This window comes from Babylonia areolata, chromosome 25, assembly GCF_041734735.1.
Source record: "Babylonia areolata isolate BAREFJ2019XMU chromosome 25, ASM4173473v1, whole genome shotgun sequence".
Classification (NCBI taxonomy): Eukaryota; Metazoa; Mollusca; class Gastropoda; order Neogastropoda; family Buccinidae; genus Babylonia; species Babylonia areolata.
In genome coordinates, this window is record NC_134900.1 from 40,035,454 (window position 1) to 40,050,453 (window position 15,000).

A 15,000-nucleotide genomic window follows, 5' to 3' on the forward strand; every position below is an offset into this window, starting at 1 on the left:
GAGACAGTGTCTCCGATCACTAACCCGATAAAGATTGAACAGCATCCAGATTGTTTTGGACACGTAGTGTGGACAGTGTCTCCGATCACTAACCCGATAAAGATTGAACAGCATCCAGATTGTTTTGGACACGTAGTGGAGACAGTGTCTCCGATCACTAACCCGATAAAGATTGAACAGCATCCAGATTGTTTTGGACACGTAGTGGAGACAGTGTCTCCGATCACTAACCCGATAAAGATTGAACAGCATCCAGATTGTTTTGGACACGTAGTGGAGACAGTGTCTCCGATCACTAACCCGATAAAGATTGAACAGCATCCAGATTGTTTTGGACACGTAGTGTGGACAGTGTCTCCGATCACTAACCCGATAAAGATTGAACAGCATCCAGATTGTTTTGGGCACGTAGTGGAGACAGTGTCTCCGATCACTAACCCGATAAAGATTGAACAGCATCCAGATTGTTTTGGGCACGTAGTGGAGACAGTGTCTCCGATCACTAACCCGATAAAGATTGAACAGCATCCAGATTGTTTTGGACACGTAGTGTGGACAGTGTCTCCGATCACTAACCCGATAAAGATTGAACAGCATCCAGATTGTTTTGGACACGTAGTGTGGACAGTGTCTCCGATCACTAACCCGATAAAGATTGAACAGCATCCAGATTGTTTTGGACACGTAGTGTACACAGAGTCTCGGATCAATTCCTCAGAAAATGGCATGGTTTGCATGACTTCCATTTCCCAGAGAATGCCGTTATTGTGGCACTGTGCTTTCTGTCTGCACTGCTTTTCATCTTGCTGTTAGTCGACACGTACAAAAGAAAAAAAAAAGAAAAGAAAAATGATGAATGTTAAAGTGTAACATGTATATTTCTTTTGCTTCTTTTTTTTATGAATAAACTGCCGACACAAGCCTGTAATGTGGGTACTAATTATTATTATCATTACCATTATTATCATTGTTATTATTATAATCATAATCATAATAATTATCATTATTATCATTATGATTATTATTGATGTATTATGTGCTGAAGCATATCATTCACAATGAATAAAGTGTCTTTAAAGCAATGAATGGTTTACAGACTTTTAAGACTGACTGATTGACTGACTCTCTCTCTCGTGTGTGTGTGTGTGTGTGTGGGGGGGGGTATATACGTGCGCGTGCGTGTTTATATATATATATATATATATATATATAATATGTGTGTGTGTGTGTGTGTGTGTGTGTGTGTGTGTGTGTGTGTGTGTGTGTGTCAGCCAGACAAAAGAGGCAAAACACTATATGTTATTTCCCTTCCATCCAAATTAAAGGTGAACCTATTGAACAGGTCAGTGATCATAAAGTTCTGGGGGATCATAATCGACGACAATCTCATTTGGAATCATATAAATTCCCTAACACAGAAAACCCAATAACTGTTCAAAATAAAAGATTTCCTTGGCCTTCATTCACGGTAATTATTTTTTCAAGCACATATCCAATCTACAATAGATTATGCATCAACACATGGGACTCCGCAAGTGCGAACACCATGAAGACATTACTGAATCTTCATGAACGGGGGCTCGAACAGGTACTCCTTAAAAAGACTTCCCATTTAGACTCAGACTAGAAAAAGCGAATATTCTCTCATTAATCCGTAGATGAGTACAATAAAGGAATCATGAGGCAAAAGATTATGACAGGTAATGCACTATCAACATTAATCAAATGTTCTGTAGATTCATCAAAGAACCCCCCCCCTCCACCCCCCAAAGTCCATATCCCAATCCCGAATTGACTTGTTTAAATCCAGTCTGCTTTACTCAGGCGCCACCCAATGGAATTAACTCCTGATGTGTAGTCTCCCGTCGGACCGACGGATGAGCAGACAGGCAGCCTTATCTGTCGGTGTGTGTCCTTATATGGAAGAAGAGGCCGATTCTGGATGCGCAGCACTTCTCACAGGTGTTGCAAGGGAAAACGTCTCCAGAAGTTGAGCCCTGCTTCCTTCGCTCACGCTTCTCCTTAATGGCCAGCGTTCTCTTGTTTTCATACGTCTTTATGCCACTAGAGCACAGCATCCTCCAGCGAGAGCGGTCAAGGGCATCAGTTTCCCAGGAGACGATGTCTGTGTCACAGGCTTTGAGGTTTGTCTTCAAGGTGTCCTTGAAGCGCTTGCAGGGTCTTCAAAGTTCGCGGTGGCCTTCCTTCAGCTGGCCACACAAAAGCATCTTCGGGATCCTGCTGTCTGTCATGCGGACAACGTGTCCTGTCCAGCGTAGCTGGCACTAGATCAGCAGGCTTTCGATGCTGGGCAGGCCGCTCCTCTCTAGGACCTGAAGGTTGGAAACCCTGTCTTGCCACTTTATGCCGAGGATCTTTCGTAGGCATCTCTGGTGAAACTGCTCAAGTTGTTGAATGTGACGGCGATACGTCGTCCATGTTTCACAGCAGTACAACAAGGTGGTCAGCACAACAGCTCTGTAGGTTTTGATTTTGGTGCTGAACCTGATGCCTTTGTTGTTCCACAGCCTGTTGTTGAGTCTGCCAAAGTTAAAGGCGGAGCTGGCCTTGGCGATGCACAGCGTCACTTCTGCATTAAGGGCTCCGTTGCTGCATAGGGTGCTGCTGGGGGGAGGCACTGGCGTTCTGTGAGCTAGCTGGTTGGTACATGGACTCGGTCTTGCTGAGGCTGATGGTGAGTCCAAAGCGCCTGCAGGAGGTTGAGAACCTGTCCACAATGAACTGCATGTCCTCAAGGGTGTGTGCAGCAAGCGCGCAGTCATCAGCAAAGAGGAACTCTCTCAACAGTGCCTCAAACACCCTGGACGTGGCATGGAGTCGCCGCAAGTTGAAGAGTTTGCCATCTGTGCGAAACTGAATGTAGATGCCCCGGTCACAGTCTTGGAAGGCGTCAATCAGCAATGGCAGAGAAGAGAATGGAGAACAGTGTGGGTGCCAGGACGCAGCCCTGCTTCACTCCATTTACCACAGGGAACGGATCCGACGCGCTCGACGTGTCAGTATTTTCCTGTACTCTCGCCTGCATGCCATCGTGGAATGACGCAATCAGCTGGATTAGGCTCTCTGGGCAGCCGAACTTTAGGAGGATCTTCCACAGACCACGGCGGTTCACCGTGTCGAAGGCCTTAGTCAGGTCTACAAAGACCATGTGGAGCTCCTTGTTCTGCTCACGGCACTTCTCTTGCGTCTGGAGTACGGCAAACACCATGTCACATGTTCCCCTGCCTGAGCGGAAGCCGCACTGTGCTTCAGGGATGACTGTGTTGGAGACATGGTCAACCAGTCTGTTCAGTATGATGCGGGCGAAGATCTTGCCGGCGATGCAGAGGAGAGAGATTCCACTGTGGTTATCGCAAGATGTTTTGTCTCCCTTCCGTTTGTAAATGTGGACAATTGAAGCATCCTTGAAATCCTGGGGGACCTCCCCTCTCTCCCAGAGAGACTAGAACAGGGCGGTCAGCTTGTCTGTCAGCACCTCGCCTCCATCCTTGTAGATGTCAGCCTGGATTCCATCCGCTCCTGATGCTTTTCCTGACGTTGTCAGCTTCAGGGCCTTCCGGGTCTCGGTCTTGGTGGGAGGGGCAGCTAGCAAGTCATTGACTGGTAGCTGTGGGAGGGCTGCAATTACCTCGTCACATACGGACAAGTCCCTGTTGAGGAGGGCGTTGAAGTGCTCTGCCCAGCGGGCAAGGGTGTCTTTCTTGTCTGTCAGGAGGGTTGTCTGGTCCAAGGCTCGAACAGGGGTTGATCCTGTGACTCTCGACCCATACACAGCTCGGAGACGATCATGGAAGGTCTTCATGTCGTGAGCATCAGCAGCGGACTGAAGCTCTTCGGACTTTCTCTCCCACCAGGTGTTTTTCATCTCACGCAGCCTCTTCTGTACGAGTTGCTTGTTTTGCAAGAACTGGTTCTCTGGCAGTCTTTATCGGAAATGTGATCCTGATGCCGTATATGCAGTGTGTTCAGGAACTTGGAGAACCAGTCTTTGTGGCTCCTCTGTACAAAGCCGAGTGTGTCAGCTGCTGCTGTGTACACAGCATCTCTAAAGTTGCTCCATACCTCTTCTACATCAGTCGATGCAGGAATTTCTTGGAGAGCTACTTGAATTTGCTGCTGCAGCACGTCCTTGGTGATAGGGAGGCGGTGGATGTTCAGCTTCCTAGGGGGTTTCTGCCTGGCTGGTTGGAGCTTGCGTGCAAGTCTGATGTTCATCTTGCTGCATACCAGGCGATGGTCCGACTAACAGACTGCTCCTCTCATGCAGCGTGTAATGAAAACATCACCTCTGTCCCTCTGCCGGACAATCACATTGTCAAGCATGTGCCATTGCTTGGAGCGGGGCTGCATCCATATGTTCTTGTACTTGTCCGCTTGTTGGAAGAGGGTGTTGGTGATGGTCAGTCCATGCTGCGCGCAGAGCGAGAGCAAAAGCAGTCCGTTGGAGCTGCACTTGCCAGTGCCGTGCTGTCCCATGTCATTAGGGCTGATAAGCTATTGACATTAAAACAGTTCTGAGTTCTCTCTCTCTCTCTCTCTCTCTCTCTCTCTCTCTCTCTCTCTCTCTCTCTATATATATATATATATATATATATACACATATATGATAGTCAGTCGTGTCCGACTATGACCATCAGAACAACAGAGGAGGGAAATGCTGTTCCGACTATTTGGGGAGAATTTGATTATAGTGGATAGTGTCTTGCCCAAGTACATCCCCACTCTCTCGGCCAAGAGGGTTTTAGAACAGTCAGCGTTGGGATAGTTCCTAAACACAAACTAGCCCACAAGGCTGCAGCACTAAGAGCCAGTGCAATTTTGCCTTCTAGTTTGAGAGTGATAGTTCTTCACAAAAGACTAAGCTGTAAATGGTTTTCCATTGACTGGATAAACCATTGATAATACAGCTCTCACTTTGCTGTTGGCCCAAATGTAAACTTATGTCAATCTGTGATATAAGCCGAGTGTTGAATATATATATATATCATCACCTACAGAATGGAGACATTGACTGACATTTGAATCTCTTCTGTTTTTCATGAATACATCATGGACATTTCAAACAACAGCTGATAACACACGATGGGAAGCAACTATTCCCATTGTTTAAATTTTCCTGCTTTGAGAATTTCTCTCCCTTTGACCGTTTTCTTGCATGTGTCTGATAACTCTCAGTGAAGACATTCCATGATCTTACATGGTACATTTTCAACAACATCAAGAATGAGAACGAAGAGAAGACAGAATGGAAGAAGAAGAAGAAGAAGAAGAAGAGGAAGAAGAAGAAGAAGAAGAGGAAGAAGAAGACGAAGAAGAAGAAGAAGAAGAAAACTTCACAGCGTGAATGCCAGCAATAACAGCAAGTAAGCAAGAACAGGGAAATGAATAAATAAACAGTAAAAAAAAAAGAAAGAAAAAAAGGATAATTAATCAATGAATGATAATTACAGGTTGATAACTACAGGGTTCATAAAATTTTCAGGAACACTTGGGAACTTCAATTGTAGTTTTTCGGAGCATGGTGAAGTCATGCTGAATTTTGGGCAAACAGGGCTGAATGCTGCCACAGTGATTGGTACCAACCTGTCATCAGGGGGTTGTTTTTTGAAAGTGGAGTTGCAGTTTTATTATTATGATCATTATTATCATCATTATCATTATTATTATTATTATTATTATTATTATTAATACTTGCAGTTTTATATAGTTATCATTATTATTGTATTATCATTATTCTTTTCTATTTTGCAATGAAAAAACCGAGCAATCGTTTATAAACCACTGAATAATTGTACGTTTTGGCGGAAACCTCGGCGGGTTGTTCAACCACTTTTCCAGCTGTTGATGGCGCCAGGTGTGTCTGAACATGCACTGAGGAAATGTCAAAACAATGGGCGTACCTGCCTCGGCCCTTCAGTCAGTGTACAATATTATATTAAAAACAACAACAACAGATTAAAGAGAAATACTAATAATGATAATAATAATGACGATACTACTACTACTACTACTACTACTACTACTACTACTACATCAGAATACATATGAGTAAACAAATAGATGATTAAACACACAGGATGAAATACAATTAAAATGGTGAAGGGAAAGGTGAGGTATCAGCTACCTCACACCCCACCCTTGATACACCCCCCCCCCACACACCCACACCCACACGCACACACTGCTGCCAGTGTTGTGCTGTGCCACTTACTCCCCCCTCCCCTCAACTCCAACTCCCCAACTCCAACCCCTCAACTCCACCCCCCCCCCCCCAACTCCAACCCCTCAACTCCAACCCCCCCCCCCCTCCAACTCCAGCCCCTCAACTCCAACCCCCGAGGTCTACTTTTTCTTTTTCGGTTCCTGGAAAAGGAGAGAGAAAAAGCATAGCTTAATTGTTTAGCTGAAGACTTCGAGCAGACCAAAACATTTGACAAGTACCAGTGATTGTCGAAAACAAACAATTTTGTCTTCTCCCCCCCTCTCTCTCTCACTGAGAAAAACACACACGTGATATTCGTGTTGGCGAAAGACTGTGCGGCTTTGAGAGCAACTCACAGAGGTGTGAAATGCACGTGGGTCTCATTTACGTCAGAGTGAGACTCAGTTTTCACCCTTTCTTTCTCGCACTGAAGCCCACTGCAACGTTTGTTTCCCCTGAAATCGAAACTTACAGTGACAACCAATGACAGCCTGTCTAATGAATGTAGTTTGTCAAGCAGACGACAACTCTTACCCGGTCGTTTCGAAAGTGTGACACAAAACTGATGGAGTTTGTTGGTCGTTGTTTGGAGAAAGTGTCGTGCTTTTGGGAAACAGTTGAAATGAGTGGAATGGAATTAATCTTTCTTTTCAAAGGACATACTGCTGAAGTTGGCATCATTTGATACGCGGACACCTGCATTGATTCGGCCATCTTTTTTTTCTTTTTTTGTCTCACAGATAAAAGGTAAGTGTTTGTGTGTTCGACATGTAATGCTGAACCCCCCACACCCCCACCCCCAAACCCCTCTGCCCCCCTCCACCCCCCACCCCCCACCCCCCAACACACACACACACACATTACCACCACCATTTCCATTATTAAGTGTTGGCTGATCATCTAAAAAAAAAAAGAAAAAAAAAGTGAAATCAAGTTGTTTGAACAACAGCAACAAGTCACAAACTGGTAAATGTTCAAGTGTACTGTTTGCACTGCACTCATCGTTTGACAGGAATGTTCCTCTCTTGGAAATCCATTCACTATCAGGTGGCTACGGTTATTCTTGAAAATTACCATGCCTCTGTGACCCCACCCTCTCTCTCTCTCTCTCCCTCCCTCCCACTCTCCCTCTTTCTCTCTTTCTTCTTCTTCTTCGTCTTCTCCCACCCCCTCTAGCTCTCTACCCCCCCCCCCCCACCCCCCGGGCCTCTCTCTCACCCTCTCTGTTAGTCTCGGTGTGTGTAATTTTTTCGTATGTGGGTGTGTAGGCGTGTTGGAGTGTAGGATTTAATAGTGTGGGTTTGTGTGTGTGTGTGTGTGTGCGCGCGCGCGCGCGCGCGCGTGTGTGTGAATGTGTAGCAGTTGCCTCGTGGTAGAAGTCAGAGAAAAGAAATCAGGTTGGAATCCTTAATGAAACATGATTTGTATGCTGTTCACCCACCTTCACACCTCCGCTACCACATGTTCAGTATACCTTGCACCAGTATACCTTGCACCAGTATACTTTGCACCAAATATAATTACGCGTGTACGCCTGCTATTCTTTTGTGACCAAAGCATCAGTATTTGGGTCATGCACGTACAGAGATCAGCATCAGTAACTCAAGGAGGCGTCACTGCTATCGGACAAATCCATATACGCAACACCACATCTGCTAAGCAGATGTCTGACCAGCAGCGTGACCCGACGCGCTTAGTCAGGCCTTGAGGAAAAAAAAGTATATATATGTATATATGTATATATATATATATATATATATATATATATATATATATATATAAGAAAAAATAAATAAGTAATGAAAATAATAATAAAGATAAATAAATATATAGATAAATGAATGAATAGATAATTGAAAAAATGATAAAAAATGAACAAGAATGAGATAAGAAGACGCTGATGATAATAAGTAAACAAACAAGCAAATAAATGCTCAACACACACACACACACACACACACACACACACACACACACACACACACACGCGCGCGCGCGCGCGCGCGCACACACACACACACACACACACACACACACACATGCACAAAAGACATGCAATAAAAAACAAAACAAACAAACAAACAAACAAACAAAACCCAGAATAAGCAGAGAGCGCGGTGCATGAAAACTGACTTTCAACAAGCCCTGCATTGTTTCCAGCTGACTTGTTGTACAGTGGTGTGTTTAGGGGGAGAGGTGTTGGGGAGGGGGAAGGCTGACACATCTGTGTTCAAATGACTGTTTGTGACCATTAGTTTTGTTTTCACGCTAACTGGGAATAACGGCGTGGGGGTGGGGAAGAAAGGAGTGTGGCGGACACACACACACACACACACACACACACACACACACACACACACACACACACACACACACACACACACACACACAAACACAAGGAGGGGAAATAACTTGTGTTGTTTGAAAAGAATTGAAAAGTTGTCTCTTCAGTGCTGCCTTTTCCGTGGTCTTAGTTCCTCAGTTCGCTTCAACACATGCATATAACACAAGCACGCACGTATGAACAGATGAACACATTTACAAACAACGTTCACGAGCGCGCTGGCATACATGAAATACACACAAACACTCACACGCGCACACACACACATACATCGATGATTGTTGTAGCGGCCATACCCATAAATGTATTTTTTGTTATTTCAAGAGATTTGTATTCTAAAGATTAAGTTTATATTTCTCTTCTATTGCGAAAATTAATATTTCCCAATGAGCACGATTATTCATATCGATTTCAACAAAATCTTGTACAAAATAAGATAAAATATAAATAATTTGGAAGTGACCATGTATAAGACAGTCTTAGTGCAAAGAAGACATTTCGTGCAGAATACTCTTTTCCTCAATGTGCAGTTTTGGTTTATTTGTGGAATCAGAAACACACAACACACAAACAAGAAATTGGTGACAACAGGACACCCGATTGGAAACAAACGATCGTTAAACTGATTTGAAATGGCAGAATGCAATGCCTTTTTCAGTAATACGCCTTAAATATCGTTTTCAGATTTTTTTTTCGTCTATCTGTTTACTCACATACTCATCTGTTTACAACTCAGTAGTGGAGGAAAACAAATGCGGGTAACAAATGAACGACTTTCGTTATTTCATAAACAATTTTTGCACGTGTTTCTCAGCACAAAATGCACATGACTTTCTCAGCACAAAATGCACATGACTTTCTCAGCACAAAATGCACATGACTCTTTGAGCACAAAATGCCCATGACTTTCTCAGCACAAAATGCACATGACTTTTTCAGCACAAAATGCACATGACTTTTTCAGCACAAAATGCACACGACTTTTTCAGCACAAAATGCACATGACCCTTTCAGCACAAAATGCACATGACTTTCTCAGCACAAAATGCACATGACTTTCTCAGCACAAAATGCACATGACCCTTTCAGCACAAAATGCACATGACTTTCTCAGCACAAAATGCACATGACTTTCTCAGCACAAAATGCACATGACTTTCTCAGCACAAAATGCAGACTTTTTCAGCACAAAATGCACATGACTCTTTCAGCACAAAATGCACATGACTTTCTCAGCACAAAATGCACATGACTTTCTCTGCACAAAATGCACATGACTTTCTCAGCACAAAATGCACATGACTGTAAGCACAAAATCCACACGAATTTCTCAACACAAAATGCACATGACTTTCTCAGCACAAAATGCACACGACTTTCTCAGAGCAAAATGCAGATAACTTTCTTAGCACAAAATACACATGACTTTCTGTGCACAAATGCACATGACTTTCTCTGCACAAATGCACATGACTTTCTCTGCACAAAATGCACACGACTTTCTCAGCACAAAATGCACACGACTTTCTCTGCACAAATGCACATGACTTTCTCAGCACAAAATGCACACGACTTTCTCAGCACAAAATGCACACGACTGTCAAAGCAAAAAATGCACACGACTTTCCATGCAAATAATGTACACAACTGTCTGAGCGCAAAATGCACACGACTTTCTCAGCACAAAATGCACATGACTTTCTCAGCACAAAGTGCACAAGACTTTCTCAGAGCAAAATGCAGATAACTTTCTCAGCACAAAATACACATGACTTTCTCTGCACAAATGCACATGACTTTCTCTGCACAAATGCACATGACTTTCTCAGCACAAAATGCACACGACTTCCTCAGCACAAAATGCACACGACTTTCCATGCAAATAATGTACACAACTGCCTGAGCGCAAAATGCACACGACTTTCTCAGCACAAAATGCGTACGACTTTCTCAGCACAAAATGCACACGATTGTCAAAGCAAAAAAATGCACACGACTTTCCATACAAATAATGTACACAACTGTCTAAGCGCAAAATGCACACGACTTTCCATGCAAATAATGTACACAACTGTCTGAGCGCAGAATGCACACGACTTTCCATGCAAATAATGTACACAAATGTCTGAGCGCAAAATGCACATGACATTCTATGCAAAAAAATGTACACAACTGTCTAAGCGCAAAATGCATCTGATTTTCTATGCAAAAATGTACACAAATGTAATCGCAAAATGCACATGATTGTCTAAACACAAAATGCACAGTAGTTTGATATAAAGAAAAGAAGAAGAAAAGAGCATATTACTGACAGAAATATTGCACACGACTGTCTTTGCACAAAAGCATATGGCAATGTAGGCGTGAATTTGGAGGATACAGTATGCAAATGACAGGCAGTAAGATGATGACAGGCAGTAAGATGCAGTATGCAAATGACACAGGCAGTAAGATGCAGTATGCAGATGACACAGGTAGTAAGATACAGTATGCAGATGACAGGCAGTAAGATGCAGTATGCAGATGACAGACAGTAAGATGCAGTATGCAAATGACAGGCAGTAAGCAGTAAGATGCAGTATGCAGATGACACAGGTAGTAAGATACAGTATGCAGATGACAGGCAGTAAGATGCAGTATGCAGATGACACAGGTAGTAAGATACAGTATGCAACTGACACAGGTAGTAAGATACAGTATGCAGATGACACAGGTAGTAAGATACAGTATGCAACTGACACAGGTAGTAAGATACATTATGCAGATGACACAGGTAATAAGATACAGTATGCAAATGACACATGTAGTATGATACAGTATGCAGTTAACGCAGGTAGTAAGATACAGTTTGGGTCAGGCGCTTCAAGGACACCTTGAAGACAAACCTCAAAGCCTGTGACATAGACATCGCTTCCTGGAAAACTGATGCCCTTGACCGCTCTCGCTGGAGGATGCTGTGCTCAAATGGCATAAAGACGTTTGAAAACAAGAGAACGCTGGCCATTAAGGAGAAGCATGAGCGAAGGAAGCAGGGCTCAATTTCTGGAGATGTTTTCCTTGCAACACCTGTGGGAAATGCTGCGCATCCAGAATCGGCCTCTTCTCCCATATGAGGACACACACCGGCAGATAAGCCTGCCTGCCTACTCATCCGTCGGTCCGACGGGAGATTCCATCGATAAGATAAAGTATGCAGATGACACGGGTAGTAAGATACAGTATGCAGTTAACACAGGTAGTAGTAAGATACAGTATGCTAATGACACAGGTAGTAAGACACAGTATGCAAATGCCACAGGTAGTAAGATACAGTACGCAATTAACACAGGTAGTAGTAACATACAGTATGCAAATGACACAGGTAGTAAGACAGGTAGGTCAAAGGGGGTGAAGAGTAAAAGAGGATGGGGTGGGGGTGAGGATAAAAAATCGATGGCTGATTTTCCTCTGCTGGCCCCGACTCTGGTTTGCAGGCTTCATAGAACTGCACATGTTCCAGACAGGAGCACACACACACACACACACACACACACACACACACAAACACACACTTAACGTGACTTAACACGTAAACGAAAGTAATACATTTTAAGCGCAATTAACCAATTCAATACTGACTACACACTATTTGGAACAACCCAATGAATGATTGAAGTCTGTCAAAACAAAACATATGTTTGCAGAAATAAAGACTGTGATGTACAAGACCACTGGGAACTTTATAAAGACTGTAATGTACAAGACCACTGGGAACTTTATAAAGACTGTAATGTACAAGACCACTGGGAACTTTATAAAAACTGTAATGTACAAGACCACTTTATAAGGACTGTAATGTACAAGACCACCGGGAGCTTTATAAAGGCTGTAATGTACAAGACCACTGAGAACTTTATAAAGGCTGTAATGTACAAGACCACTGGGAGCTTTATAGAGAAGGAAATGTACAAGACCACTGGGATCTTTATAAAGAAGGTAATGTACAAGACCACTGGGAACTTTAAAAAGGCTGTAATGTACAAGACCACTGGGAACTTTATAAAGGCTGTAATGTACAAGACCACTGGGAACTTTATAAAGAAGATAATGTACAAGACCACTGGGAACTTTAAAAAGGCTGTAATGTACAAGACCACTGGGAACTTTATAAAGAAGATAATGTACAAGACCACTGGGAACTTTATAAAGAAGATAATGTACAAGACCACTGGGAACTTTATAAAGAAGATAATGTACAAGACCACTGGGAACTTTATAAAGAAGATAATGTACAAGACCACTGGGAACTTGTGCAGTTTTCTTCTTGCGGGCATTGTGACTTGATGCTGAGGTTTGGGCAGACAGCGGTGTTTGTAGTCAGTGTTGTGAGCGTCACGCATGACCAGAAATGCTGACTTGCACGTGCATTTCCATTTCGTACAAGGAAAACTGCATCAATCTTTCATAAACCATCAATCTTTCATAAGCCACTCAATAAATAAATCTTTTGCTGAATTTTATCTTTCAGAAACCACTCAGTGACTACATCTTTTGCTGAATTTTATCTTTCATAAGCCTCTCAATAACTAAATCTTTTGCTGAATTTTATCTTTCAGAAACCACTCAGTAACTAAATCTTTTGCTGAATTTTATCTTTCAGAAACCACTCAAGAACTAAATCTTTTGCTGAATTTTATATTTCATAAGCCACTCAATAACTAAATCTTTTGCTGAATTTTATCTTTCATAAGCCACTCAATAACTAAATCTTTTGCTGAATTTTATCTTTCATAAGCCACTCAATAACTAAATCTTTTGCCGAATTCGATCTTTCAGAAACCACTCAATAACTAAATCTTTTGCTGAATTTTATCTTTCATAAGCCACTCAGTAACTAAATCTTTTGCTGAATTTTATCTTTCATAAGCCACTCAGTAACTAAATCTTTTGCTGAATTTTATCTTTCATAAGCCACTCAATAACTAAATCTTTTGCTGAATTTTATCTTTCAGAAACCACTCAATGACTAAATTTTTTGCTGAATTTCATATTTCATAAGCCACTCAATAACTAAATCTTTTGCTGAATTTTATCTTTCATAAGCCACTCAATAACTAAATCTTTTGCTGAATTTGATCTTTCATAAGCCACTCAATAACTAAATCTTTTGCTGAATTTGATCTTTCATAAGCCACACAATAACTAAATCTTTTGCTGAATTTGATCTTTCATAAGCCACTCAATAACTAAATCTTTTGCTGAATTTTATCTTTCATAAGCCACTCAATAACTAAATCTTTTGCTGAATGTTATCTTTCATAAGCCACTCAATAACTAAATCTTTTGCTTGAAAGGCTTTTTCAAACCCCTTTTTTCTAAGCTGTTCCTCCCCTAAAAATTCATAATTGTATCCAATGAAAAGCCAGTGGTTGACCATATCCAGCTGGCTTTATTTGAATTCATCTCTCGATTCTTTTTGTATGAAGTGGTACTTAACTTTTATGTTTGAAATCTGTAGAACAACCAGAATGAGGAGACTGTGACTTAACTTTTATGTGTGAAATCTGTAGAACAACCAGAATGAGGAGACTGTGACTTAACTTTTATGTGTGAAATCTGTAGAACAACCAGAATGAGGAGACTGTGACTTAACTTTTATGTGTGAAATCTGTAGAACAACCAGAATGAGGAGACTGCATGAAAGCGAAACAAATAATGGGGCACAATCAGTTGACACAGCATCGTACTAATTGTTTCTCCATAATTATTTGTAATCGTCACGAAATGTTCCGCAGAAACGCCGCCAAGTTGGACAATGATGAAGACAAAACCAAGTTCCGTGTTTTAAGTGTATGGGCGCTAAGTTCTATGTTCCAAGGTATGGGCGCAGTACAATGTTCCAAGGTATGGGCGCTAAGTTCTATGTTCCAAGGTATGGGCGCAGTACAGTGTTCCAAGGTGTGGGCACTAAGTTCTATGTTCCAAGGTATGGGCGCCAAGTTCTATGTTCCAAGGTATGGGCGCAGTACAGTGTTCCAAGGTATGGGCACTAAGTTCTATGTTCCAAGGTATGGGCGCCAGTTCCAAGGTGTGGGCACTAAGTTCTATGTTCCAAGGGTATGGGCACTAAGTTCAGTGTTCCAAGGTATGGGCACTAAGTTCTATGTTCCAAGGTATGGGCACTAAGTTCTATGTTCCAAGGTATGGGCGTCAAGTTCTATGTTCCAAGGTATGGGCGCTAAGTTCAGTGTTCCAAGGTGTGGGCACTAAGTTCTATGTTCCAAGGGTATGGGCGCTAAGTTCTATGTTCCAAGGGTATGGGCGCTAAGTTCTATGTTCCAGGGTGTGAGTGCCAAGTTCTATGTTCCAAGGTACGGGCGCTAAGTTCTGTGTTCCAAGGGTATGGGCGCTAAGTTCTATGTTCCAAGGTGTGGGCACTAAGTTCTATGTTCCA

General features: G+C 42.4%; 1 protein-coding gene across 1 annotated transcript in view; it reads left to right on the forward strand.

Annotated features, from left to right (window-relative positions):
- Positions 1 to 15,000, forward strand: part of LOC143299603 (uncharacterized) — an 83,102-nt gene that overhangs the window by 49,067 nt on the left and 19,035 nt on the right. The window contains exon 4 of the mRNA XM_076612891.1: positions 14,519 to 14,691. Coding sequence (XP_076469006.1) covers positions 14,519 to 14,691 — 173 coding nt within the window. The remainder of the gene's footprint in view (positions 1 to 14,518; positions 14,692 to 15,000) is intronic.